Below are 25,929 nucleotides of genomic sequence, written 5' to 3' on the forward strand. Positions count from 1 at the left end.
AAAACCGCTGAGGGTGGCATCCACATTAAACATTATAATCAGACCATATTTGAATTTCAATGTGGTGCAAGTGAAAGGTGTTTGAATTGGGTTGGGATACTTATATTTTGAAGTGCAGAGCATCGGGGCTGCAACTGGCACAGATGACTTGTCAAAAATCGCAAAAATCCCAGCTGTTTTTTTGTTTAATTTACATTTTCATTACACGACAGGTTGGGAGCAAATTTGACGCTTGAGTGGTTGCCTAAAAATGACCAACGCCGTCCCTTTAAGTGAATTGTTTTGGCAGGTGTGGAGAAATCGGAAAGATCTTGCAAATAAAAAAAATTAATACATGTTTAAAAGGGGGGGGTGTTAATCATCCAGCAAGCTATTTCATCCATTCCCCTTTCCTCATCTGTTTTGCTGATGGGAAACAACAGCATCTCTGGTACTTATGTGAATGAACCCCCTCCCCCCCAAAACCCCCTCTTTTGTCTAACAGCAGCTAGCAGCCTTCACAGTTAAGCTACGGGCCTCATTACACACGCTCAGAGGGTAACACTTCAAGAATCAAACTTAATTGGCTTCCTCAACATTGTGTTTTTCTACAGCAATTTATTTTAAGTGTTTTTGATGTCAAATGATATACAGGGGGAAACTTGCATCTGAGGCTGAATGAAGCGGGAACTGTTTTATTACCCTGCGGCAAGATCACATGCATGAAACAGGCAGAGAGCTGAGGAGAATCTCTTTTTAATCTTGTTGTCGGAGAGCGAGACCGAGTGCAAGGATTTGCTGAGAGCGCAGCAACACTCGGGACTGTGAGGTCACGGCGTGCCGTGTTGCTTGGCTACTGCCAGGATGGAGATGCAACGCCCACTAACATCTGTAGTAATTCTCGGTTAGCAGACGACGCTAATAGAGATCTTTGGATACTGCGGGCTGCGTGCTGTGACAATAAAGGCTAAATCTTTGGCACAGCAACTGTCTCCAACCAGAAGTCTCGTATTGTTTTTGGCTTAAGAGGCTCCCTCGACGCGTCTTTCGTCTCTTTGACTTCTCAGTTCAGGGATTAGGAGCAAATTGTGTGCATTCCCACAACTGAAATTTCCCATGTTCCCTTTTTATTTGTGTTTCACACATTAATGGAGTCTAATCGTTTTGGGAGGCCGCTGGGGCTGTAAAAGCATTTCATGGTTTTCTGATCCACAGCTGAGATCTTCTCACATTTACAGAGCTACCCCTTTCTGTCACATAAAAGGATTTAAACGAAAAACACTTCTTGTAAATTATAGACGATGACGCCTGCCGCCACCTTTCCGATGCAGCACCTCTGTACGCATGTTTGTTTCATGAGCACATGGGGGAGGCTGTGCGGCGCCCCCGCTTTGCTGCGATTGGCTGACAAGAGAGTGGAGAGGCTTATCCCTGAGAGAAGCCTTGGAAATGACAGTGGAACTTAATTAATATGTAGAATTTATTGATCACTGCACTACGGGGAAATCATCTTCTACCATTTTTCGGGGCCCCGGAGGATCATAAATAAAAAGCTTTTAATATTTCAAGCATGTGCCACGTCAAACGTGAGCAGTAAACACGACAGGAAAATCTGCGACTGAACTCCTCTGTAAATCGTGCCAAATGAAATTACAAGGCATGTTTACGGGCAAGAGTTGAGCTCAATTTTTTTTAACAGAGTGGATTTTTTTGAAAGCAAATTTGCTACATCTTAATTCGAGTAGCGGAAACAATAGGTGTGGGATTAAAACACTTAGAGCCATCCTTTCCTATGGGCGGAATACCAGGTAATTCCCTGCTAATTAGAATAAAAATGCTATGCAGTAGGAAATGAATGGGACCTGCTTGTATCTTCAGAGTAAAGAACAGTAGTGAGAAAAGCAGCCAAGGCCTGGAGAATAGAGTCAGCCTGGTTTGTTTCCAAAACTCCTGCAGTGCGTCAGTCTCCTGCAACCAACAAAGGCATGCTCCTCGGCGAGTGAGCTTGCATCCTTTCTCCTTTCTATATAAAGGGGGGAAACTGAAAGCCCCAAACTTGGCAGGACTCCCATGAGACCTGTAAGGATTCACTGTGCCTCTGCTTGTTGCAGAAATGGGTTGATTGTGCTTTGACCAATCCTAGTTTGACTAAAAAAAGACTGCAGGGAAAAAAAAAGAGAGAACGTGTACAAAGAGAACAAGAGAGTAGTGTTTTTGTTCTTAGCTGTCACAGCTAAGGGTAGACTGAGCGGGGACTGAACGCAGTGAGAGAGGATGTGTTGAAACTTTGCAATAAAGAATCATTGAAAAAGGGCCACACGCTGAGTGCCTGGCTGACGCGAGGGAGCTTGACAGCCTCATCAAATGCAACGTTGTTGGGAGACTTCCTGCATTCACAAAACATCACCTCTCGAGCGACCGCGGCCTCATTGTGCAGGCGAGGGCTAATTAAAAATTGCCATTCATGCAGTTTCTTCCACAATGGAGAGACACTGAAGGCAGGAAAAGGCCACAAACTTCCCATCGTGTGACATTATCCTCCGTCTGAATTTTTTAAGGATAGTCCTAACAAGGAAATAATTGGTTTACAAGGTCAAAGGGGAACAGAAAATCAGTCACGCCCTCGTACAGAGACAGGCAGTCTTTCTGCTTATCCCAGGTTTTTACTCAAAAATTAAGCTAAAGTTAGAAACGGTACTTCGGCTTCCTTCCAAAGTCAAAAGACATGCAGTTAGTGGGGTTAGGTTAACTACAGTGGGGCAAAAAAGTATTTAGTCAGCCACCGATTGTGCAAGTTCCCCCACTTAAAATGATGACAGAGGTCAGTAATTTGCACCAGAGGTACACTTCAACTGTGAGAGACAGAATGTGAAAAAAAAAATCCATGAATCCACATGGTAGGATTTGTAAAGAATTTATTCGTAAATTAGGGTGGAAAATAAGTATTTGGTCACCTCAAACAAGGAAAATCTCTGGCTCTCACAGACCTGTAACGTCTTCTGTAAGAAGCTTTTCTGTCCCCCACTCGTTACCTGTATGAATGGCACCTGTTTGAACTCATCATCTGTATAAAAGACACCTGTCCACAGCCTTTGTAAAGAATTTATTCGTAATTTATTCGATACCAATAGATTGGCAAATTGCTTATGATCAGCTAAACCTATTGGCTTGCTATTAAACTGTCTGGCTGTATTAAGCCTTAAGTATTGATATTTAATTTTTTTTTAATTGAGAAAAGTCAACACCCAGTACAGCTGTCACAATGTGGGAATCTCTTCTAGAGATCAGAAGAGTTTTTGTAAGTAAGGAATTTTTAAGATAACCTTGCCCTGTATTAGCTCAAATTCTTTTAGCCTCAGAGATTGACCCATGGTCTCGATATGCTATCTGAGTAATGTAAGTAAAGTTATCCTCACAAGGAAAATAGAGCCAGCACACTTAATTGCATAATAAAGGCATGAGCACTTCCAAGAGTAATTCCATTTACTGATTGTGGAAACAAATACCTATTACTCTGCTGAACAGTGGTCTATAATCCAACGTCTCAGTGAGTGTATGGGAAAGCTTTAGTCCCCCACACCATAAATCTTTCGCTTGATTTACTTGTCTTTCATCCCATTTCTTTAACAAAACCAAGTATTTCCCGAGAATGCCAACAGAAAGATACTGCAAAAAGTAATGCATTCTATACATATAAAAGAAGAATATTAAGCATATGATATCTGTAGGTGTATGTGGTTTCTTCTGTAATAAAACATCAAATCAATGTTCAAATCAATGTTTAAATCTCTACAACAACTGTACAAAATGTTAAAACAGCAGGTAAAGTTTGACGCTGGAAAATGAAAAGAGACAGTGTTGCCATGCAAATCAGTGAACTCCCCTCAGAAGTCTGACTTAAGCGAGTTGCATCAGTCCAAAACAAATTTAGCGCTATAATCAATAGATGCACTCCAAGTGTCGCAACACTGAATTAAAGACGGTGGAAGGAAAAAGCACTGAGTGCCTCGAAGATTGCGAGGGTTGCGACAAGTGGATGCCAAAGTAGTAGTTTGTCAGATTTGCCTAAAAATCTGACAAACCCATTAGATTTTTTTTTTTTTACCCAGGGTGGTCCCACTCACTTCTGAAACCAATACAGCAGGCGTGTAATTTAAGGTTGAAGCACAGAATTTTGTCCCTGGTAGGAGGCACTGCTTTCCAATTAGACCTTCAAAAAGAAATCAGAGATGCTGCTGCTGCAGTAAGATAATCTTGCATGAGTAAAACAGGTCAGCCTTTCGTACTTGGGCTGAACCAGTTAACAAACTATAATGATGATTGCAGGATTACACACCAGCGTATTGGTTTAATTGTAATGTGACTCCCCGGTGATGCAGTCTGGCAAGATAGTCGCCAATCAAATGCAGCAACAGTCATTACTTTGTAGAGGTTGGCGAGACGTGGCAGAAGGCGGCTTTGCAAAATAATGGCACGGTGGTTGAAGTGAAAGCAGCACAGCTGATGTGAAGGAGAGAAACTAAAGAACTGCTTTTAATTGTGACCACCTATGAGCACAAACATGAAAAAAAGAAAATGAAATTCTGTTAAGATTACCGGATAGAGATACAGAAAAGGACTGACGCCAAGTGAGGGGGAGTACCTACATGGATTAATCATGCAGAGCAGCCCCAGGTTAAGCGTGTGATATTTGTGGGCACCGTCCCATCGCCGCCTTCGGGGCATTTGCATAAGAGACTACAGCTTCATTTCCCCCCGTGGCACAGCTTTGTGTGAGCCAAGCAGTCAAGGGGAATTAATATAATTTCCGGGACCATTGCTGTTCATGTCCAAATTGCCTTAACCTGATTACAAACTATATTTTATTTACTTTTTATTTTCACTGTTTTCTTTTTCTTCTTTGGGGAGTTTTATTTCTCTAAAGTCTTCTCTCCTAAACCAGGAAGCCAGATTTTCTTACATTAAGTAGTGTCCAGCCTTCTCCATGTTTAAATCCTCTTTTGGACTAAAGCTCATTATCATCCACACATATAATCTCTCAAATTGGTACCAAACGCCCCAGCTGTTAAAGTGGGCTGCATAATTTGCTAAGGGAGCCTGAAATGAATGTATTATCTTTCAGAGAGAAATATTAAAATGAAGATAATGCATTATATTGTATTTAATGTCAAATGCCTGCAGACAGTTGAGGTTCCAAGTCAGTGAACAGAGACAGGAAAGTACAACACAAAGGTGGGAAGAAAAATGAAAGCGTTAAACACGGAAATTGTATATTTGAAATTTTTAATCCCTCACTTTTAACCTCACCATTTCATTTACTCATTTGAGGATTTCCAAACCAATCATTTAGACAGCTTTCTGATTGCATGTACCTAATTTACTTCATGACTCACAGGTTCGGATTTTGTTAAGACTTAAGAGTTATGAGTGGAGTTATGATTGACAGGTGTGCAGACACGCACAGTTGTTGCCTTACCTTCCTTAATAATTGAACAATGAACTGGACTTCCCAACTTTATCAGTTTTATTTTAATGGAAATATCCATTATGGTTTTCTCTGCGGTAAATCCCACTCAGAGATGGCAATGCTCCAGTTTTAGTAAATTTCTTTCTTTTAATTGCTTCTTTCTTTTGCTCCCTTACTGTTACTAGTGTGAAATGTGTGGCCCAGATGGAGTCCCAGGGCAACCCACTGTGGGTCCCAGTACCAGAGGGAAATATAGGTCACATTAGGGTGAGGCATGCTGCGGGCCCACAGGGTGCCCATATTTCAAACCAGCACCAGGGCCGCTTGGGTCTGCACAGTGTGGCCCCACATGGTCACAAAGGGTATGCTGGGATATGGATGCAGTTTGCTAACCAAGGGTGTTAGCCATAGGTGGCAAACCACATCTCACCCAAATATGGTTACTTTTGATCTAAAAGCCTGTTGGCAGCAGCTAGCAGACCAAGTTTGAGACTTAAAATCCCCCCCCAAAAAACACAACCCCAAAACAAAGCCAGTTGGTGATGACATAGTTTCAAATACCCATCATTTATTCACAGTCTATAACTTAGACACTTTTTGCAGTATTATAACGTTGTTGTTTTTTTTACATAGGAACTATCTGAACTCTAGCAAACTATATCTGCCAACCAAGGAGCTTGCTATCATTACAGCTCAGCAGAGCGGGAGACTATTTGTCTTTACATCCAGTCACATTGCCATGAGCATGAGGCTGAGCAGGGGTAGATATGTGATTCTATCTGTACAGATGGCAGGTTTGTTTGGCAGGAAGAAAATAGCAACGACATGAACCTGCTCAGGATGCAGTTTGCTGATTTATTTATGTACCTATTTATTTTGGAGTGACTGGGTTCTAGTTTATGAAAGAGAGACTGATGCTAACTTTTTCAAATGTATTTTCTTAGTGCTGCACAAGGTGAGTGACATTTACTTCCGTTACATTCTGAAGAGAGGCTGACATGTCTACAATCCCAAACTGGGCAACTCACAGCAAAGGAAACTAGATGGATAAAAAAAAAGTGCCACAGTTTAGAGGAAAAGTGTGAATTTTATCTGCCTGACTGACAGGTGTCTCACTGTATTAGCTCCACCTACACTTCCGCCCCATTTCCCAAAGCTGGCTTTCGGTAAACCCGAATCCAATCACACCAGAGGCTTCATCAAATAAATCTGATACATCTTTGATCCACACACATCAGCTTTAAGGACTTCAACCTACAGCCACACATCATCACCAAGCTACAGCAGGCTACACCCTTCTCTGGCTTTTCCCCCCCTGCTGTGATGTTGTAACAGGTCAGAAACCAGGCCACGGACACACTATTCCTCCTATAAATCAGCTGACTGATTCTCATCCATCTCACAGGGAAGGCTGTGGCATGTGTTTCCAAAGCAAACCCCCCCCCCCCAAAACTGGAACATATCCATAGTAACCCCAGCTGTCAAGAGGCCTATATCTGTCACACTTGTTGAGTAGCGTCGGTCTCTAGGCAGCGGGGGAGGGAAAACAACTCCATGTGGCAAACCAGTTTATTTCTAATAGCATGTGTGCGATCAATCTCCTCGTTATGAACGGGTGCTGCAGTGGAGGGAGTCATTCAGCATTTGTGACAGGTGTGCAGTATTGACCGAAGGGAAGATGAACAGCATGCGCGCGTGCGACTCTGTACGTGCGCTACGACAGAGAGACAAAGAGGCTGACAGCCTCAATTCTGACTTCCAGTTTTCAATCTTGGCTAAAACTTCTTTTCATGAAGCCGGTCGTATTGCTTTCCCGCCAATTATCACAGTGGGCACAGACGGCAAAGGTCACTTCACCCGTGCCCCTCAAAAATCTTGCTGGCACCTTTTTTCCATATTTAACATCCCGCAGTATGAATTACAAAGTCGAGGCGCCCGCCATGATTGAATTTGCACTGTGCGCCAACATCCCGTTAGGAATCACTGTCTTGTCCAATTAAGAGAGGCCTTGTTATTGGCCAAATTGTGAGTAGCCCCATTAATGTAGGGTGGGGGAGTCTATCCTTTAACTGCTTTAACTGACATATTAATGTTGACGTCCTCTCAGAGTTGCATGGCGCGTGGCGTGAAGACTGTAAATTTAATTGACTGTCAGGGTGTCCTTGATTCTTCCTGCTCCAAGCGTGGAACCAAAAAGCGAGCAAAGTGAGAGAAAAATGCGTGCCATGGACTTGTATTTATCTGCCGCCATAAACAGCAAGGGGAGAGACAGATTATGAGCGGCCGCCATCTAATGGGAACCAAGGCCTTGTTGAGGTGCTGAGTTTTATTTACAGATACTCTTCAGACTGACACGCTGGACTCGACTATCCTTAATAATAATAAAAAAATAGAAAGCAGAAGTGGAGGAGCGTGTCAGTATTCAATTTCCAAATACGAACGCATGTCGGAGGCCGTCTTTTTACATATGCACGACGCATTACATGATGCATTCGCAGTGAGCCAAGCGTTATGGGTAATATATTACTGGAATTACTGGGAGGCGGTGGAAAGGTAAGCATCATTCGTCAGGGGACTCATCAATGTCTGGCGAAAAAATGGGGACTAATGTCTGTGCAGCAGGGGGAAGGAGAGAGGCTAACTTTATCTCAATCAATGTCAACAAATATTATGGTGACTGTACAGCTGTCACCAGCGTCCATTGGGGGGGGACTAACAGTTTTTGTCAAGGTGGCGACGTCTGTAAACTAGAATGTGAAATTGAAATATTTCCAGCACTGCAACAAGTAAACTTTAATAGATGACACCACCAATCAGCAGCGAGAAAAACAGGTTGGAAAATGACAGTGACAGTGTTAATCTCCTGCCTCATAAGATATAAATCACAAACAATAAAAAGTCTGACAGTCTGTTTTTAAAATGCTTCCCAACAGTTTGTGCATCAATAGCGCACTTGAGCTTTATTCCCCGTCAAGACGGTGTATGAAAGACAAAAAACTGAGGTAAATATACGGCATTTTTTTCCTTTATTTGTTTTGTAATGGCAAGATGTGTGTGACTCCTCTGGTGGTAAAGAGTAATCGGACTATATAGAAGTCTATGAAAAAAATACCCCTGCATCTCACTTGATTTATGACTTAAGCATTTCCCTAATGATGTTATGGTCTGTCATGCTAGTTTTAAGTCTTTTTTTTTCATACAGCATGATGTCCATTTTGTAAATTATGGTCCCAGTTAGAATAAAATAGATGACAAAGCAGGACATCTACCTGGTTACCTAGCAACCTGTATGAAAGTCTTCAACCATACTTTATTTCTCTATTTTCTGCTATGACAAACACGTACAAACATAAATGGAAATACCGTATAAAGCAAAAACAGAGTTTGTACACTTCTAAAGAGGTTTAAAGTCAATATTTGGTATCATCGCCTCTATTCTTCATCACAGCCTGAACTCTGTTAGGCAGCCTTCTTGTCATGTCTTTAAGGAGTCTTCAGGAATAGTTCTCGAGGCTAATTGAAAGACATTTAAAGCTCTTCTTCGAATGTTTCTGCCTTTTGTTCTGTTCTCTGTCAAGACGATCTCACACTGCTTCAGTAATGTTGACGTCTGTGCTCTGGGGAGGACAATCCATGAACATTTGTTGGGTGTTTTTCTACCTAGACATTGGCAATGTCAATGACAATGATACTAACACATGTTAGTGTTAGTATCATTGTCATGATGAAAAATGAAGCTGTTGCCAATTAGATTCTTTCCAGAAGGTGCTCCAATGACACTGACTGAAATACAGCCCCAAACCACGACCAAGCCTACACGCTATTTTATGGATGGTAGATACTCACTGTTGACCTCTCCGGACCTCCTCTGTAATGATGAATATTTGAACCAAAAATTTCAAATTTGGATTCATCACTCTCTAAAACCACATTTTTCAGTCCAGTTCTTGTGTAATTTGGCATACCTCAGCCTTTTCTCCAAGTTTTCCTTCTTTAAGAAAGGCTTCTTGACAGCCACCCTTCAGAGATCATTTCTGATGAGGCTTCAGTAAAAAGTAAAGCATCTTTCAGGTTCTCTGTCAAGTGGATTTTTTCCTATTTCTTTAGGACATGATTTTCATCTGATGTTGATGTTGTTTTTAGGCCTGACACTTTCTGTTTCGCCTTCTCCTTTTCCAGTTTTAGTGATTTAAACAACCAAACAAGAAAAACATTCTTCTTAAAATGATGAGATACATGGACTGGACTGAAAAGGAGTGGAAAAGCTGACAATTTCCATGGAAAAACTCTGAAAGACGCTCAAAAGGATTGGAAGGACTATTGCTCTAGACCACTTTTAATAATTACATGACAGTCTGGCTCCGTAGAAGTAAATTCAGTTAAATGAGGGGTCGCTCAAGACTGCAGGATTTGGGCTATTGTTAATTGAAGTCACTAAATATCACTTTCTGAGGTCTTTGATTACCACAGCATCGCAAATTGTCCCTGTTTTGATGCTTTGGTTGCATTAAAAGCTACTTTAATGGGTTGACTGTTCATTTTTTCCAGTGATGATTTTTTTAAGCCATTTTTTTTTATTAGCAAAACTAGAACCTCAGTTGGTAACAAATCAGTAGTTAACAGTGTGTTGGTTAAGCCTGTCTTTTCCATATAATATGGGTTTTTTTCCCTTCAAAAATAAAAGACAGCTCATGCAAGACTGTATTTGTTGGCCTGATTGCAGGTCCAGTTCACAAAGCAGCCAGTGTTTTATTTGCAGACATGTTAAACAGCTGAGATGCATTGCAGTAAATATCTCAAACAGATACACAAGCAAATAGGCCAACAGAAAGATAAAAGGACCCAGCAAAAGCCAGAGTGTAACACAGTAGTGGTGTTGCCAGTGAAACATTTTAGAAATCTCTTACTGTATTTAGGATGCATTCAACTTGTTTAGCTCCATTTGCAGTGCCCAGGTGCATGCTCTTTTATTCTGCTCTGCATTCAGGACCTCTGAAGCTCCTTTTCACTCTGATTGTAATCCATGTTCAGAGGTGAGAAGAAGAATAAATGCATAGTTATTACCTCAGAGAGGCTAAAGAGAGACCTTATGTGATCTTTCAAGTTTCTATTTCATATCAAATCAAAAATGGCTGTGCGCTGCATCGAAAGAGGACTCTTCTCCATTCAGCTCACCGACGAGTAACAAAACCTGCACTTTCAGGGATTCATCACACAGCTCTGCTGAGCAGCTATTGTATAGTACAGCAAAAGTGGCCAACAAGGGAGCTGATTGTGCATTTAAAACAATAACAGCAACACAACCCATTATTAGAAGGCACTTTTTTAATGACCAAGCACAGATCAGAAACTTTGATTACACAAATTGTCCAAAAATGACTTTCCAACTCATAATTTTGCTGTCTGTGCCAAATATTTATCAAAAGGCCTCCTAAATAATTTGTTTCTGTATTTTTCCTCCTTTAAATGTCAGCAATTGCTCTCAGAGCTAGAGTAATAAATGAAGACTTCTGGGTATAGTTCATTATTTAATGAGAAATGAATGAACAATTCTCAAATAAGTGATTTTCACCTGTTAGTGCCGGTGTCCGTACACACAATAGCCTCCAAGAAACAACCGTACAAGATGTTTCAAGTTAAAGAAACCTGACTCCAAAAAAATACCTTCAATGTTTACACCATGGATTGAACATCATCTCCTGAAAATACCGAACAGTGGAAGTGCATCCAGGAGTTGGGAGGGTTGGGGGTTTACTCCAACATCTATCTTGATATGCTGTATTAAGCAAAAATACACATAATTATTCTGTTCGCCCAACCATTCAGGCCATATCAGCATTCTAACAAAGAGGAACCACAGCAGAGGACAAACGCATACATTGTGCTACCTATGCATGCTGAGGATTAGTATGGCAGATATGCGGTGCATGTTTTTGCACCGTTCCACTCAGAGTACAAATGCAGACAAAGCATTACTCAGAGATGAGTGTTTGGAATTTAATAATGTACGGATGATAGCAGTGCACGTGTGCAGCGCTCTGCAGGTTTTGTGTGATTGTGTGACCCGGCAAAACAGCAGGCAAGTGCAACATCACGGAGTCTTCGTGCCTAAGGAAGTCAGTCAGGTTGTTGAATTTCACTTAATGGGCTGAAACAGTTTTCACAGTATACAGTAAAGCCCCATGCATTTGTCTTACTAGAGATTCAAAAATTTGACTTATTGATTTTTCCTTTTTCCTTTAACTGTTCTGGTTTACACTAAATGTGGTGGTGGTGGTCAGAGGGCCCGGTGGCGCCAGTGTCCGGCAGCCTCGCCTCTGTCAGTGCGCCCCAGGGTGGCTGTGGCTACAATGTAGCTTGCCATCACCAGTGTGTGAATGTGTGTGTGAATGGGTGGATGACTGAATGTGTAAAGCGCTTTGGGGTCCTTAGGGACTAGTAACGACCATTTACCAGGCCAGGCCATTTAAATTGATGTATTTCCACATTTGAGCCAAAGCGTTTGGCAAGTAAAAGCTTTACAGCTGTAAAAGCCAACCAAAACTTGAATTGTTTGCAGGATTTTGACAGTATATAACACGTCCTCCACACGCCAGGACTTCTATCAAAGAAAAGCCATGCTGTGATTCAAGTTTTGGCTCTTGAATGAGAACATAAACCCAGATACTTTATGCAATAAACATGCAACATAAAAAAGCAAACAAAAAAAATGTAAAAACAAACCCTCCACTAGATTTGTCTGAAACAAAAGAAACACCGATTTAAAAAAAACAAAAACAAAACACCTGCATCACTGGGATACTCACCTGCCCACTCCCGCTGCTTCTTTCTGTTCCATAAAAATGAAAGCAATGCAATTTCAAACTGGCTTTCATTGCCCAGAATCCCATTTTTACAATGGAGCTTTAACTTGCAACCAGTGTGGCTTCTAATAAAGCTGTGCAATCTAAAAGAAAAGGAACAAAAGCCAGAGGTCTGGCTCGAACGGGGTGTTCATTTATCAGTGGACACGTTTCAAATCCTTGCCCCAGGCAATGGCTCGTGAAGCATCCGAAGAGATGGCCCGTGGGGACTTCTGCTGGAAAAGCAGAAAGCCCTTTGATGAACCTTGGGCCATCCCCGCACCTGCGTCCAATATGCATTGGTAAAAAGATATTAGATGCAAGCAGCTGTTGCAAAAAAAGAAAAGACTGGCAGTACACTGCCTTATATATGCCAGTGTTGATATTTCTAGCTTGCATCTACATTTTTAATTACTCTTGAGATGGAGACATGAGACGCTCATGTAAACATCTGATTTTCTACAAGGCCACAACTCCATGATTAGTCCATCAGGAAAAAAATACTCACCGATCATTGTTTCACTCACTATTAAACTGGCTTGTTTTAAGTGTGAGAATGCTAATATGTGGGACTTTCAGGCATGTACTCCTTTTCATATAATATTATAATATAACATGTTTCCTGTCTCCCTGGTGTGTATATAGCCCACATTGTTTCCCTTAGTTTTTTTGGTTTATTTTCTTTGTTCGTGTAATTTTCCAAACTGCCATCAAACATGCTGGCAGTCATTTAGCCAACATAAAAACTCTGTAACCAGCATGCCACCTGATGCATGATGCATCGCTTGATTTTGTCATCATCCTGGGTTTGTCTGGAATGTTAACTGTCATCACTTTAACAGGCTCGATGCAGCAATAGTGCATTTCCCATGCCTAGAAAAAGAAAGAACCAAGAACATTGGGTGTCTTCCTCTCACCAGCACATACTATTGAACTAAGCAGTGTTCATTGCATTGACTGGCTGTGCAACGGAAGGACACACTGAACGCAAACTGCAGCCTGCAGTGTTAAAAAGGGGATTTGATGTAAAGATTTTAGGTTAGATTATTAAAAACAAAACAGAGGGATCATAAAGACAGCTTTGAGCAAAAGAAGATTAAAGGTTATTTAGTATTTAGAGAAAAAAGGAGACCCCTTGGCTGCACTACTTCTGGCTTTTCCTGACTATATAACTCATGGATTGCACCACACCCATCTTTGAAGTTCACCTTTACTGAACCCAATACACATGTGTGACTGAATAATTGCACTGGCTGAATCTGTCTACAAAGTACAGATATATAAACACCCCCTACATCTCAAAACCAGCCTAGGTGGTATTTCCTGTTACAATATGTGCTTCCAGAGGCACACTGTGCCATGCTGACAGTAGGGCTGTGCCGTATTACATCAGCCACAATATTATCCTAATAATACTGGTATAAATTTTTATGTGATACAAGAATGTTGTTGTTGTAACATTGCTACAGTGCATTTACATTCTCTATTGCACACAACAACGAGACAAGCCCAAGCATGTCTGAGAGCAAGAGCCATGCGTTAGCCTCCAATTAGGGCTGTTCGATATAAAAACGTCTATCGTTTCATTTTACGCTATCGTTTGTTTCGTGGTGTCGCAAAATAAACTGTTTACGGCAATATTTTTTCATCGTTTTGATGGTCACTGTAGTGGCTATACTAATTTCTTAAAGTTCTCTCTTTCTCTTATATTTTATATAACCCCACTACGGACGGAGAAGCGACTGTTTTTATGTTTTTAGCAACAACGACGGTAACAGCATCGCGTGTCCGCTTGTTTATGTTCCACATAAACCTTTCAAAATAAACTGAATCACATGAAAGAGCAGATTATTTACGGATGAGAAGTAAAAAAGAGCCGCCAGGTGCTAAAAAATAAACCTTAGACTCAAACGTTAGAACAGGCTTTTCCCCGCAGCACGCCGTGTAATAAATACTCACAAAGAAAACGGCGGCTGTTACAACTTATGTCTAAAAATGTATCGTTTCATGCATCGGTTAAAACTAGAGATGGCACGATACCACTTTTTTATGTCCGATACCGATATCATAAATTTGGATATCTGCCGATACCGATATGAATCCGATATAGTGTTTTTTAATCAACAAAACTGTTTTTTAAAATATCTTGCTGCATTTTGCAAGTCTGCAAGTTCATACTCAAGTTTAAAACAACAACTACACTAAAGCTATTCTGTTATACCTGTATACAAAAAAAATATTTCATAGTTCAGCAATACTGATCAATCTAATAAACTTAGACCTACACCATCCTCCCTATTCTGGTATTTTAAAGAGTACTTAGCGTAAATATTAAGCAACCTAACTAATAGGGGTCCAACTCCCAGCAACAACAAAAATAAATAAATAAAAAATAGGGAACCACCCCTCACGCTCCACCTCATGATGCTTAATCAACGTAATCAACCTTAATTTGATGCAGTGTGAAAAAAAATGCACAGAAATCAATTATTTTTCAAGAAATATTAAATAGATTCAACATCTTTCTTCAACAAAATTGCAGACTGCACAGATGGTACCTTCCCAAAGGAAAATGTACTATAGCTTACTAGGGTATATATATTAGACTTAATAGTCACTATATACAGTAATTCTTCTTCTATTCATTTTACATCAAATTAAAACTTTGGGTGTCAGATAATTATTTATTAAAAGCTAGACATTTTAAATGAGAATAAGAAAGAAAAGTATGTCTTTGTGCCCCCTTTTCCCAGTTAATGCCCTATCGGCCCCCCTGGCTAAACTTTGCTAGATCCGCCCCTGCACAGTTACCAGCCGTCAGCTACTAGAAAAAGATCCTGGTGTAGAAAGTAATATTAAATAAATTGTAACAACAGCTTATCAAGCTTAAACGTGCTGCTGTTGTTCAGCCGCTGGTTTCCTCTTTCTGGCGCAAAGTGGACCAAAAACAAACAAGAGAGACTCACGACAGAAAAGCCGATCAGCTGATCATTAGCAGTTTCACGATTGAAGTAGCAGCCGGAGAGCGAGAGGCAGTCGCTCGTTAAGCTTAACGTGGGAATGCTTTACAAACATTCAGAGATGGACTTACACACTTGCTTTACTTCTCTCGGGGATAACTTTGTCGGAGATGAAATGCCAGGTTGCTAGCGAAGCTCCAAATGCTATCCAGACCACCGACAGGTCCCGCATGCCACAGCTGCTCTATCACGTGATGCATACTGCTCCGACGTTCTGAGGCGAGTTACGGCGTGTTGCAAGTTTTGTGAGGTGCTTTCGTGATATTTAATAGATCGGATTACATTTTTTATTTTTCTCCGATATCCGATCCAGTAATTTAGGTCAGTATCGGACCGATACCGATACGTAATATCGGATCGGTCCATCTCTAGTTAAAACACTCGACTCCAAGTACACGACACGCAGCTGGAAACACTTCCCGCAAGACGAGCTGCCCGAGATTCACAGAATTTACAGAAAATGTTACATTTTTGTGATTTATATCGTTATCGGACGATAGAATTCTTATATCGGGATATGAGATTTTGGTCATATCGCACAGCCCTACCTCCAGTGATGATTTACTACCTATAAAATGAGCTACCTCAACAATCTCCAACATAGCTGTTCCCACCAAAGGTGAAAACAACAAACTTGTTTCACCATTTGAGGAAAAACATAGAGTACAACCAGGCTACAAGGGCATAGACAGTAAGTAGCTGGTAATTTGAGACACAAATGCAAAACTAGCACTGGCTAGTTGGGCTCCATATGACAGGAAGAGCAAATGGTAGATGGAAATTACTGATGTGGTTGCAGCAGGTAAAAGCAGGGCTTTAAGCAAGCCAAGTTACAACATCACAGGTAGAAAACTTTTTTCAGTTTTATTATGTGAAAATACTCCTTAAGCGTTGAAAGGTTATGTTAATTTTGTTTAAGAATCATTGAAGTTAAGTAGTTATGTTACACTTTTACTACCTAGGTTACTTTTGTGCCTACATTTGGTTTATGTTGTAGCTGGATATAATCCTGTGTCACTACTATTGCAGTGTAATGCAACTGCTGCCTGCACCTTGTTTCAGTAGATTCCAATTAGGTAGTATTAGATCAGTGACAGTCACACATCGGAAAAGAGGGATGGAAAATGCCCCTCATTTATTTACTTATAAATGCTGCTGTTTGCAGCCTGCAAGGATCGATAAAACGTTCAGTATTTTTTTTCCTGTAATGACTTCTTGAAATACCATGATATATTTTTGAAGCTATATTGCTCACTTCTAATTGAGACGTACAAACACACACAGCTAGCCATACCACATGTTTGCAGCTGGTAACAAAGTATGATGACTACTCTCCAAATGCCATAGTGTGGGACCATGTGATTTCGCTCTATTACAGCAAACACTGAGCCTTGGTGAAGTTTTGGTAGGTTCAAGGAAATATCTGCAAATTAATGTGGTTGTTGTAGGTACTGTTGGATATGGAGTAATGTTAAAACTATTTACATATGCAGCATTGTGCAAAAGTCTTGAGCCAATATCATTTCTTTATATTTTACTAGCAAAACGTGAATTAGGTATAGTGACTTTTTGAAACGTGCAAGCATAAATGGAAATACAACACATAAGACAAAATCAGAGTTTGGAGAATTCCAATGAGCAATCAAATTCAAATCATAGTTGATATATGGTATGACCGCTTTTATTCTTCAGCACAACTCTCATAGGCAGTAGTGATGGGATTTCCGGCTCTTTTTAGAGATCCGGCTCTTTCGGTTCGGCTCACTAAAAAGAGCCGGCTCTTTCGGCTCCGAACCGGCTCTTCAGGGTGTTTTGTTGCTTTAATTAATTTATTATTAACAATAATATAAAATTATGCACAAAAGGAATTACTAACGTAAAAACAAGTGGTTTTATTTATATATGTTTATATATAAATATATGCGGTGGCCCCTAGAGACAAAACACGTACAAACTCCAAAACACATTTCTAGCATGAACTGAACTTCCAAAGCAGAGCTACTAGATCACTTAAATTACACAATTGAAAGCATGTGTGTATTGTTTGTGTATTTATACACAGGCACTCATGTGTATATTCAAATAATTTAAAAAAAAGTTCATTTACCTGTTATTACCACACACCAAATCCGGTCATTGGTACTTGCTGGCTTGTGTAGCCACAAGATAACAAAGGCTCAACACTGCGCCCAGCATCCTGGAGCACTTCTGTTGTCTTTTGTACGTGTTTTGAGTTTTTATGTGCTTCTGAGTTTTTATATGCTTGAGTTTTTACGTGCTTCGGAGTTTGTACGTGTTTTTACGTTTTGGAGTTTTTACGTGTTTTTACGTGTTTTGGAGTTTGTACATGCTTCAGAGTTCGTACGTGATTTGAAGTTTGTATGTGCTTTGTCTCTAGGGGCCACCGTAAATATACTTTTATTTATTCACTCCACATAAAATGTAATAAATAAATCATCTAATACAAAAATCAACTATTCACATTTCAAGTTTTAACTATTTACATTTTCAGCTTTTTCCTTTCACAAATTTAAAGTGAAAAGAACACAAAACACTGCAAACCACAACACAATTAAATATAAATTATAATATGAAAACTAAAAGAACATGCATATTCTCTGTCATATGGACCTGCATGAATAAACTTTCTCAATCCTTTATCATCTGCAACCGAAAATAGTTGTGGATGATTACTATACCTTTCTAATGTTGTTGTCCCTGCCTCTCTTTCTCTCTCTCTCTGGCTCTGTTCCTGTGATACTGAGTGTAACTACCGCCCCTCCCCCCTCTGCCCAGCGTAAAGCACAAGGCTCGCGTGCAGAGTGAAACGGAAAAAAAGTGCGAGAGAGAGAGGCTGAGAGAAAGAAAAAAAAAAAAAAACCCACGTGACGGCTCGCGATAAGGAGCCGGCTCGCGTCGTTCACGTCAAAGAGCCGGCTCTAAGAGCCATTTCGTTCGCGAACGACCCATCACTAATAGGCAGCTTTCCAGTCGTTTCTTAAAGCAGTTCTCCAGGCTTCTTGAAGGACATTCAAAACTCTTTAGATTTCGGCTGCCTTTTGCTCTGTTTTCTGATGTTCAAGATGATCTTCCACTACTGTTGAGGTCCAGGCTCTGTGGAGGCCAATCCACCCACAACACCACTGGCTTTCTGAAGACCCAAACCATGACAGTGCCTCCACCGTGTTTCCCAGATGGCTGTCTCTCTTTCCTGACCTCCTCTGTACACATTGAAATTTCTGTTTTAAACTGTTGTCAAATTTGGATTTCATGAGATCTGTTGACTCTCTTTCAGTCCAGTTCTTGTGTAATTTGCCATAAATCAACCTTTTCTCCCAGTTTCCCTTAAGAATGGCTTCTTGACAGCCACCCTTCCACTGAGACCATTTCTGACGAGACTTCTGCAAAAGTGCAGGACCTCTCCGGCCCTATACCAGGCTTTGCTGAATAAAAAGACTATTTTATGTCTGCCATAATGTTACTGTATGTTTGGCATTTAGCAGAGATTCAGGTAAAGGAACTGGGAAACATTATACGTTTTGTGACAGGCAGAAAGTGCCCAACACTGCAATTTATGTGTAGATACAGTGTTGTATTCCTGTGAAAATGGTCAGGACTAAACTGACAATTAGTGTAAAAGCAGCAAACATCCAAAGAACAACTTTGAAAGACCTTCAGAAAGCTCAAACTATTGTTCAAGGCCACTTTTTTAAAATTATGAGCCTGGGTCCTTGGAAGCGTGAGGTGGCTCACGACTTTTGCACAATACTCCGTACAGAGATGAGACTTACCTGAGCCTCTCTTCGACACAACTTTCAGGCAGTGGACCACAACAGCATGAAGCAGGATCAGAAGAGGGATGGGAGCTTTCATTTTTTTTTTATCAGTCCTACAAAGAAAGAAAAGCATGTGTTATAACTCCATACTGAGGCAAGCTGTGAATGTGCTGAAACCATCCAAGAAAAATAAAAGACAATGATTTTGGCAGAAGATGTTTCCTTAAAAAAAAAAAGAAAAGAAAAAGGTCCTGAGCCAATAATTACAGAGTTTCTATCAGCCTTAAGGTCAGTTGGAAAAAAATCAGCATCTCTATGTGCAAATTTTGTTTATCTGCTTCTGCTTTATTTATGCACCTCTTCAGGTACTTATTGTATAATCAGGGCAATGCTGTTAATGAAATGTCAAGACGCATCTCTATCAAGCCAAACCAGGCTTTTCTGCTTTGTCAACTACCTTCAACACTCATCCCCCTTTACTTGCAACCAAAATAACACAATCAGGCGCCTGCTCAGATCTGGGTATCTCTCTGTGAGCACAAATGTTCGGAAATGCTCTGTGAGAAGTGGATAACAGTGAATCTGGCTTAATATATTGAAAACTCCTTAAATTGTAGCTTGTAGTGACACTAATTGCGGTGATAATGGGGATAAGATGGCATTTCAATCGATGCCAGTCAAACGCAGTAGGTTTAAAGCTATTACACTCCAATTACGAATTCCTGCCTGAATCCATGTGTGTGCTAGAATGATGAACTTAAACACTCAATTAACTGTCATTATGATGTATGTATTATGGGATATTTTAATGTAATATGCAAGACAGGTCTGTTTCCTAATAAAGAAAAGAAATGTATCTTTGCATTAAAGACAACGACTGCCCCAAACCATCTCTGCGCTTACTCGGGTCCCCTGCAATACACAGGAGTATGCTGAAAATGATGGATTGACGAACACACAGGGATTCTTTGATTTATTAGTGAGATGATAAAGTACACCTTCAAGCCAATTTAATCTAAGATAAAACAGATGGGCCCAAAGTTCGCTGCAGTTAATAGTGTTTATTCAGACTTTGCCAGCAGCTACAAACATTCCTCAGCAATACACTTGGTTCTAAAATTCCTCCATAGGCTACAAGGGTCCTTCAAATGGCATTTCAGTCAGGACAAAGATGCTTCACATTGAAGCCTGAAAAGCTGTATCAGAAAGCCTTTTTGGAGAAACTCTGAACAGTCACAATAACTCTTGAGAAATTCGGAGGCATGCGAAACTGGGCAGCAGCCAAATATGGCGACATTGCTGCGTTCCCTCTTGTCAAAGGCTTATTGTCATCGGCTCTTGCTTTCTGCAACCAATGCCACCTCAGAAAAGCTACACGTCACTACAGAAAAATCTTATCTTTTTAATTAGTTTTCCATGGTGGGTGCAAGTCTGCAACATTAGCACAAAACCTGTGGCCCCTTTCTTTGGTTTGAACACAGAGGAAGTAACTGAATCACCAGTTCTGTTCTGTGTCCCTGCGGCTAACAGTGATATCCAAGACTGTAAAAATCAAAGAGAGCACCACTGAAAAGGTTAAGAAAGTGCACTCGTGATGTGCTGTAATTAATTTTGTTGGTACTGACTATACTGATGAGGAAAATACAGTAATGCTCTTATTCTCTTGGGGTGTAAATATAGCTTTGCCAAAATAGGAACAAATGATGGGTTTAAATATACAGAAGAATCAGGTAGTGGGAGGAAATTGGCTCCATAATTCAAGTTTCACAAAGCTGTTGTTGAAGATACTGGTCTATTTTTTCATAGGAACTTGAGAAATATATGATCCAAGTGTACAGACATGCAACAGTAAGGTATCGTGGTATGATATTACAAAAATGGATAAAAGCGAAGAGACAAAATAGGATATGCAATGCCAGCTTTATCCTCCAAAATTAAATAAATAAATTCAGCACTGCATTCAGTGTTTTATCATTAAAATATATTTTAAAACTAGTTTATTTATTTAGGGTGTGATGTGGACTATATAGAGCAAAGTTAGTTTGGATTATTGACATTTGAGCCTTTATTGATGGTGAACTTCAAGGGGTGTTGAAAAGTCTTACAGTCTGAGAGAAGAAGCTGCCCCGCCGTCAGCAGACTCTTGCATCTCCTGCCAGAAGAGCAGCAGGGTAAACAGACTCAGTCTGGACCAAATGATGTCCTGTTCTGTGGGCTCTGTGTATGCAGTGAGTCTTCCCAGTGCTGAACATAGATGCAACACCAGTGTTTTGTAAGGAATCCTCCATACAGTGCTGATAAAACTTTGCTTATGTTGTTCCAAGTCAAAGTTTTTGAATTGTGAAAAAACCTTGTGCACACTGTACTAACAGTTTGGGCCATACATTTAGGATAATGGCAGATCCTTTGTAATTTTCCTTTTGTATACTACCACAGTGAATTTTAAGTCAGAAAATCAAGATGTGATTAAAGCACAGAATTTCAGCTCTATTTCCAGGGGTTTAACAAAAGTATTAAAATAGAAATTTAGATATTACATCCATTTTTATACACAGTGTGTCCAGTTACTGATTAGCCCCTGAAAATAGGAAGACTAACATAAATTTAAATATAGGAATATAAGGTACTTTTCTTAAACCCTCTGGAATGAGTGACTCCTTGAACTCTAGAAGCCATGGAGTAAATACTGTGTTTCCTCCCTTGAGATGCTCTGTGGGGCCTTTAATGCAGCCACCGTAAGTTGGTACACGTTTGTGACTTTCTGCCTTCAGTTTTGTCTTCAGAGTAAGCGTGCTCTATTGGGTTCAGATTAAGGACATCGAAGAATGTCCCATTTCTTTGTCTTGAAAAACTCTTTGGTTGCTTTTGCACTATGCTTTGGCTTATTATCCATCCAGAGTACAGCCCTGTAGACTTCAGAATATATCCTGCTACTTCAATCAGCATTCACATCATCAATAAACACTAGTGATCCAGTTTCACAGGCCCATGCTGTAACATTGTCTCCACCATGTTTAACCGATGATGCGATATGATTTATGAGCTCTCTCTATACTTTTCTCTGCCCATCTGTCTGGTACAAATTAGTCTTGGTCTCTCCAAAGTATACTTTTCACAGCTGTGCAGGCTCTTTCAGATGTTTTCTGGCAAACTCTTATTTGTCATTCTTGTTCGTGAGTGTAGTCAATGGTTTGCACCTTGTTGTAAACCCTTTGTGGCTACATTCATGAAGATATCTCTTGATTGCAGACACTGAATTTGCCTTAACTTGACTTACTTTGATGTGGTGAAGGAGATTTTCTTAACCAAGGAAAGAATTTGTGATCACCCACTTTAGTTTTCATTCGTTGGACCACATATTGCCAGTTTAAAAAAATAAAAATAAAAATCCAAGCCCATAAAACTGCATGTCAATCAATTTTCTGGTTACTGCTGAAACCCCTTGAATTGAAGCTGAAGGTCTGCACTTCAATCACATCAATGATTTCAACTCCACTGTAATGTTATACAGAGGAATAATTACAAATGCTGTGCCACTGTCCAAAAACACATGGACCTGACTGTATGATGTGGGCCTGTGGCTGTCAATCCCATCAATCGTGGGTGTGGTTGTCCTGAATTCAACTGCAGAAGGCAGCCCTTAGTTGAGCTTGTAAAAAAAATGTTTGCGGAGTAAGTGGTTGCTATTTTGTGCCAACATGAAAAACAGAATTCCGTTCACTTCGGGCATATTTGAGCATCAGGTGAAACTTTTGAGCGTTTTGTGAACAATTGTGAAACGTCATGCAAAAAGCACAAAATATATTAATTCGGCATACAAGCTGATGCATTCATCTGGCAGCCAGGTTTTCTTGTGTTTGCAATCCATCATTTCTCACTGAGGTTGGTGTTTGAAGCTTTTTTTATGGCTGCAGTCGACTTTGAACAGCTTGCTTTTTTTGTTTAACAAGATATCTCTCTAACCCTAAATATCCTATCATCTTCCTCCTCCCAGCATGATCGGTTAATTATAACAACACTCTGTGGTTACTCCTTTTTTATCGGTCTGTCCAATAGAAAGCATAGATTTGCCACAGTTCAAGCAGTCCATAGTTTCAAAATTGATTGCACTGATTACTCGAGTATTGAGTAGACTGGCATGAAAGCCAATGAAAGTGATCTGATTGCTGGTGGCAGACAGGGCTTGTAGCCAGCAGGAATGTTTGACTGCACTCATACCCGACAAGTCCAAGAAAAAATATAATTAAGTTAGACTTGTGTTGTCTAACTTTCATGCTCTGGGTCTGATGTTGCTGGAGTATGTTTAAGAAGATGGCCACATACTCAAGGGCTTATTGAGGTCAAACACCCAAGTTGTTATCAGTAACCATGAAACGCGTTTCGATGTATTATTGTCGCTATCGTCTTACTTCTTGGCACATGGTTATGAGCCATTGAGAAGGGAAAGATTCAGTGCAGCTGTCGAACTGTCAGAAATATGGTCAGAAACACAATAGAGTGGAAAGAAGAGATATCCTCCTTCAAGAAATGAATGGATATTAGATGTCCAAGAAAAATATGAAATTGTTTTTTGGGTTTTTTTTAATCCTCCCTCAAAAATCCCCCTGTGAAAGCTTGTCCTGTCAAACATTTCACAGTGTATCATCCTTTAAAGAGAAGCTCATCCAAAAGGTGCTGTCACCTGCCTCTCATTCCTTGATTGTTTTTTTCCTCAAGCCTCCACTTTCGTCTTTACCCTGACAGTGCTTCCTTCTCAGTGGATCCATCCAAAATTCAATTATTTTTGAGGAGGGTTCAGGAAGAGAGATGGGGCACTCTCTCAACACTCTCGGGGTTCAGAGTTAGCCCCAAGGAATGCATCTCAGAGTCACGCGCAAACAGTTTCGCAAATCTATGACCGAGACTTTAACGCTTTAGTACAGCTCGCCAGATGGACTTTGAGATGATGATTTATACGGATCTCTAATTTTATATCTCTCTTGCTCTGTCACACACTTTTGGGAGTTCACATTGAGGGTCCCCTTTCCTTCTTCCTCAGCCATATCTGATGTTTCTTGATGACGTTCGTTTCTCTGTTACCCGGGAAACCAATGGGAACTAACAGGAAGAAGCAATTACGGACAAATTCGGATGACATAAATTCTTGTCCCGGTTATTGGGTAAAGATTTCAGATCTGTGGGCTGGAGCTTTGATTGAACTGAAGTGTAAAACTTGGACTCTTTGTCTGTGTTTGTTCATCCATTGCTGAGCGTTTCATCCTGGATTCAAACCTTGGCTCAGTCTGACGGCCATGTGTGTCAAAATTATACAATCATTACTCTTTTTCACAGGAATGCTGACTGGCAATTTTAAAGTGAAAGTCTGTCTGGTAGTTTATTTAAAACTGCCAAAGTGAAAGTCATGAAATGTGGTGCAGATTTAGACCACAGGCAAAGACATACTTCATTATAACTTGGTGTGCATTCTTTCTTTTAAAATGACAAAATTTGTAAACTGGTCAAAGGATTTTAAGCATGGAGTTGCCAGGCAGGAGGAAAAGGGGAATACCTCTAGACATAAGGTGAGATGGAGACAGATGATCCGCTTTGGTGACCTCTACGGGGAGAAGCCAAAAGAAGCAGAAAATAAGGCACTGGTCTTGGCAGAGGATGTGCTCTCCGAGGCTTCTTGTAGTTCTCAAAAATTTTTACAAATAATACAATCGTTTAAAGGTAAAAAAAAAAAAAAATGCAGGATCTAATTTTAACTTTGTTCTTACCAAGGTCACTACGGGTGATTTGATTCACATAATGCCAAAAAGAAAAAAAATTCCCAAACATAACATGTGCTTACTCATTATGGACATACAGCCTCACTGCCTCTAGCCGTTACCCCTCTGTCCCCTACCTCCACTCGATAAATTGATATCTACTCTGCTTGGTGAGTTATTAACATTTCTATTTGTGAAAAACACTTTTCAGGCCCTTACACCCTTGGCTGACGCACACACACCCACAATCTCCCACCCACAGTCTGTGCTCTCTTCACTGAATTTTTCCATTTTAGATTATCTAATAACCTTGCCTTGCAAGCCTCCATGTTCCTGATATGTACCGTACCCAGGAAGTGAAAGAGAAAGAAGCGGTTGTTTTTCAAATTCACATGTTTAATACCATAAACGTCATTGTTTGGTGCAGGAACCAGAAGAAAAATGGCTTTTAATGATCAAGGGCACACATGTGAATAAATAACAAGCAGCAAAAAGTGGTTGAGTAGCAAAAATGTATGCAACGGTTTTCATTAGCTGCCATTTGTGGTAAGAATAAAGCAGTTTTAAAACTGCATATTTGAATGGATGCTAAGTGACACATTGAGGCTACTGGCTATGTGCTTTGGGAAATGGGAATTTTTTTATTAGTTAACCATCTAGCTACAATATGATGCCAAACTCATTTTATTTTCATGAGGGTGCCATGCTGTGAGAATTTTAAAAATGCTGAGGTCATTGAGTCAGACAAAACCACAGCAACCTATTTAAAGAGCTTGGCACATACCCAATCCCCAAGAGATTTTGGACAAGTCTGTCACATATTCATTCATTTCACCTCTCTGCACGATTCATTGAAGTATTAATACATTTTATGCAAATGTTTAACTCGCTACAGGATTGTTCACATGTTGTTTCAACACCCCTTTGACAATTTTAGGAACATCATTTTGCTTAAAATTATATCAAAATGACTCCAAAAAAACGTGAGAACTACTGGCTCCATGTTAAAGTAGAAAACGACAGACTACATTTACAGAAATATTACTGAGGATGGGAATAATTTGCTTTTATGATTCCTGGAACACATTGTAATTA

General features: G+C 40.2%; 1 protein-coding gene across 2 annotated transcripts in view; it reads right to left on the reverse strand.

Moving 5' to 3' along the window:
• Positions 1-25,929, reverse strand: part of LOC308393891 (interleukin-1 receptor accessory protein-like 1-B) — a 352,568-nt gene that overhangs the window by 308,995 nt on the left and 17,644 nt on the right. For both annotated transcript variants that reach the window (XM_080877919.1, XM_080877918.1), the window contains exon 2: positions 19,100-19,197. In XM_080877919.1, the coding sequence (XP_080734045.1) occupies positions 19,100-19,181 (82 nt within the window). In that variant the 5' untranslated portion in view covers positions 19,182-19,197. The remainder of the gene's footprint in view (positions 1-19,099; positions 19,198-25,929) is intronic.

Source organism: Rhamphochromis sp. 'chilingali' (assembly GCF_963969265.1).
Source record: "Rhamphochromis sp. 'chilingali' genome assembly, chromosome: 3".
NCBI classification, from domain to species: Eukaryota; Metazoa; Chordata; class Actinopteri; order Cichliformes; family Cichlidae; genus Rhamphochromis; species Rhamphochromis sp. 'chilingali'.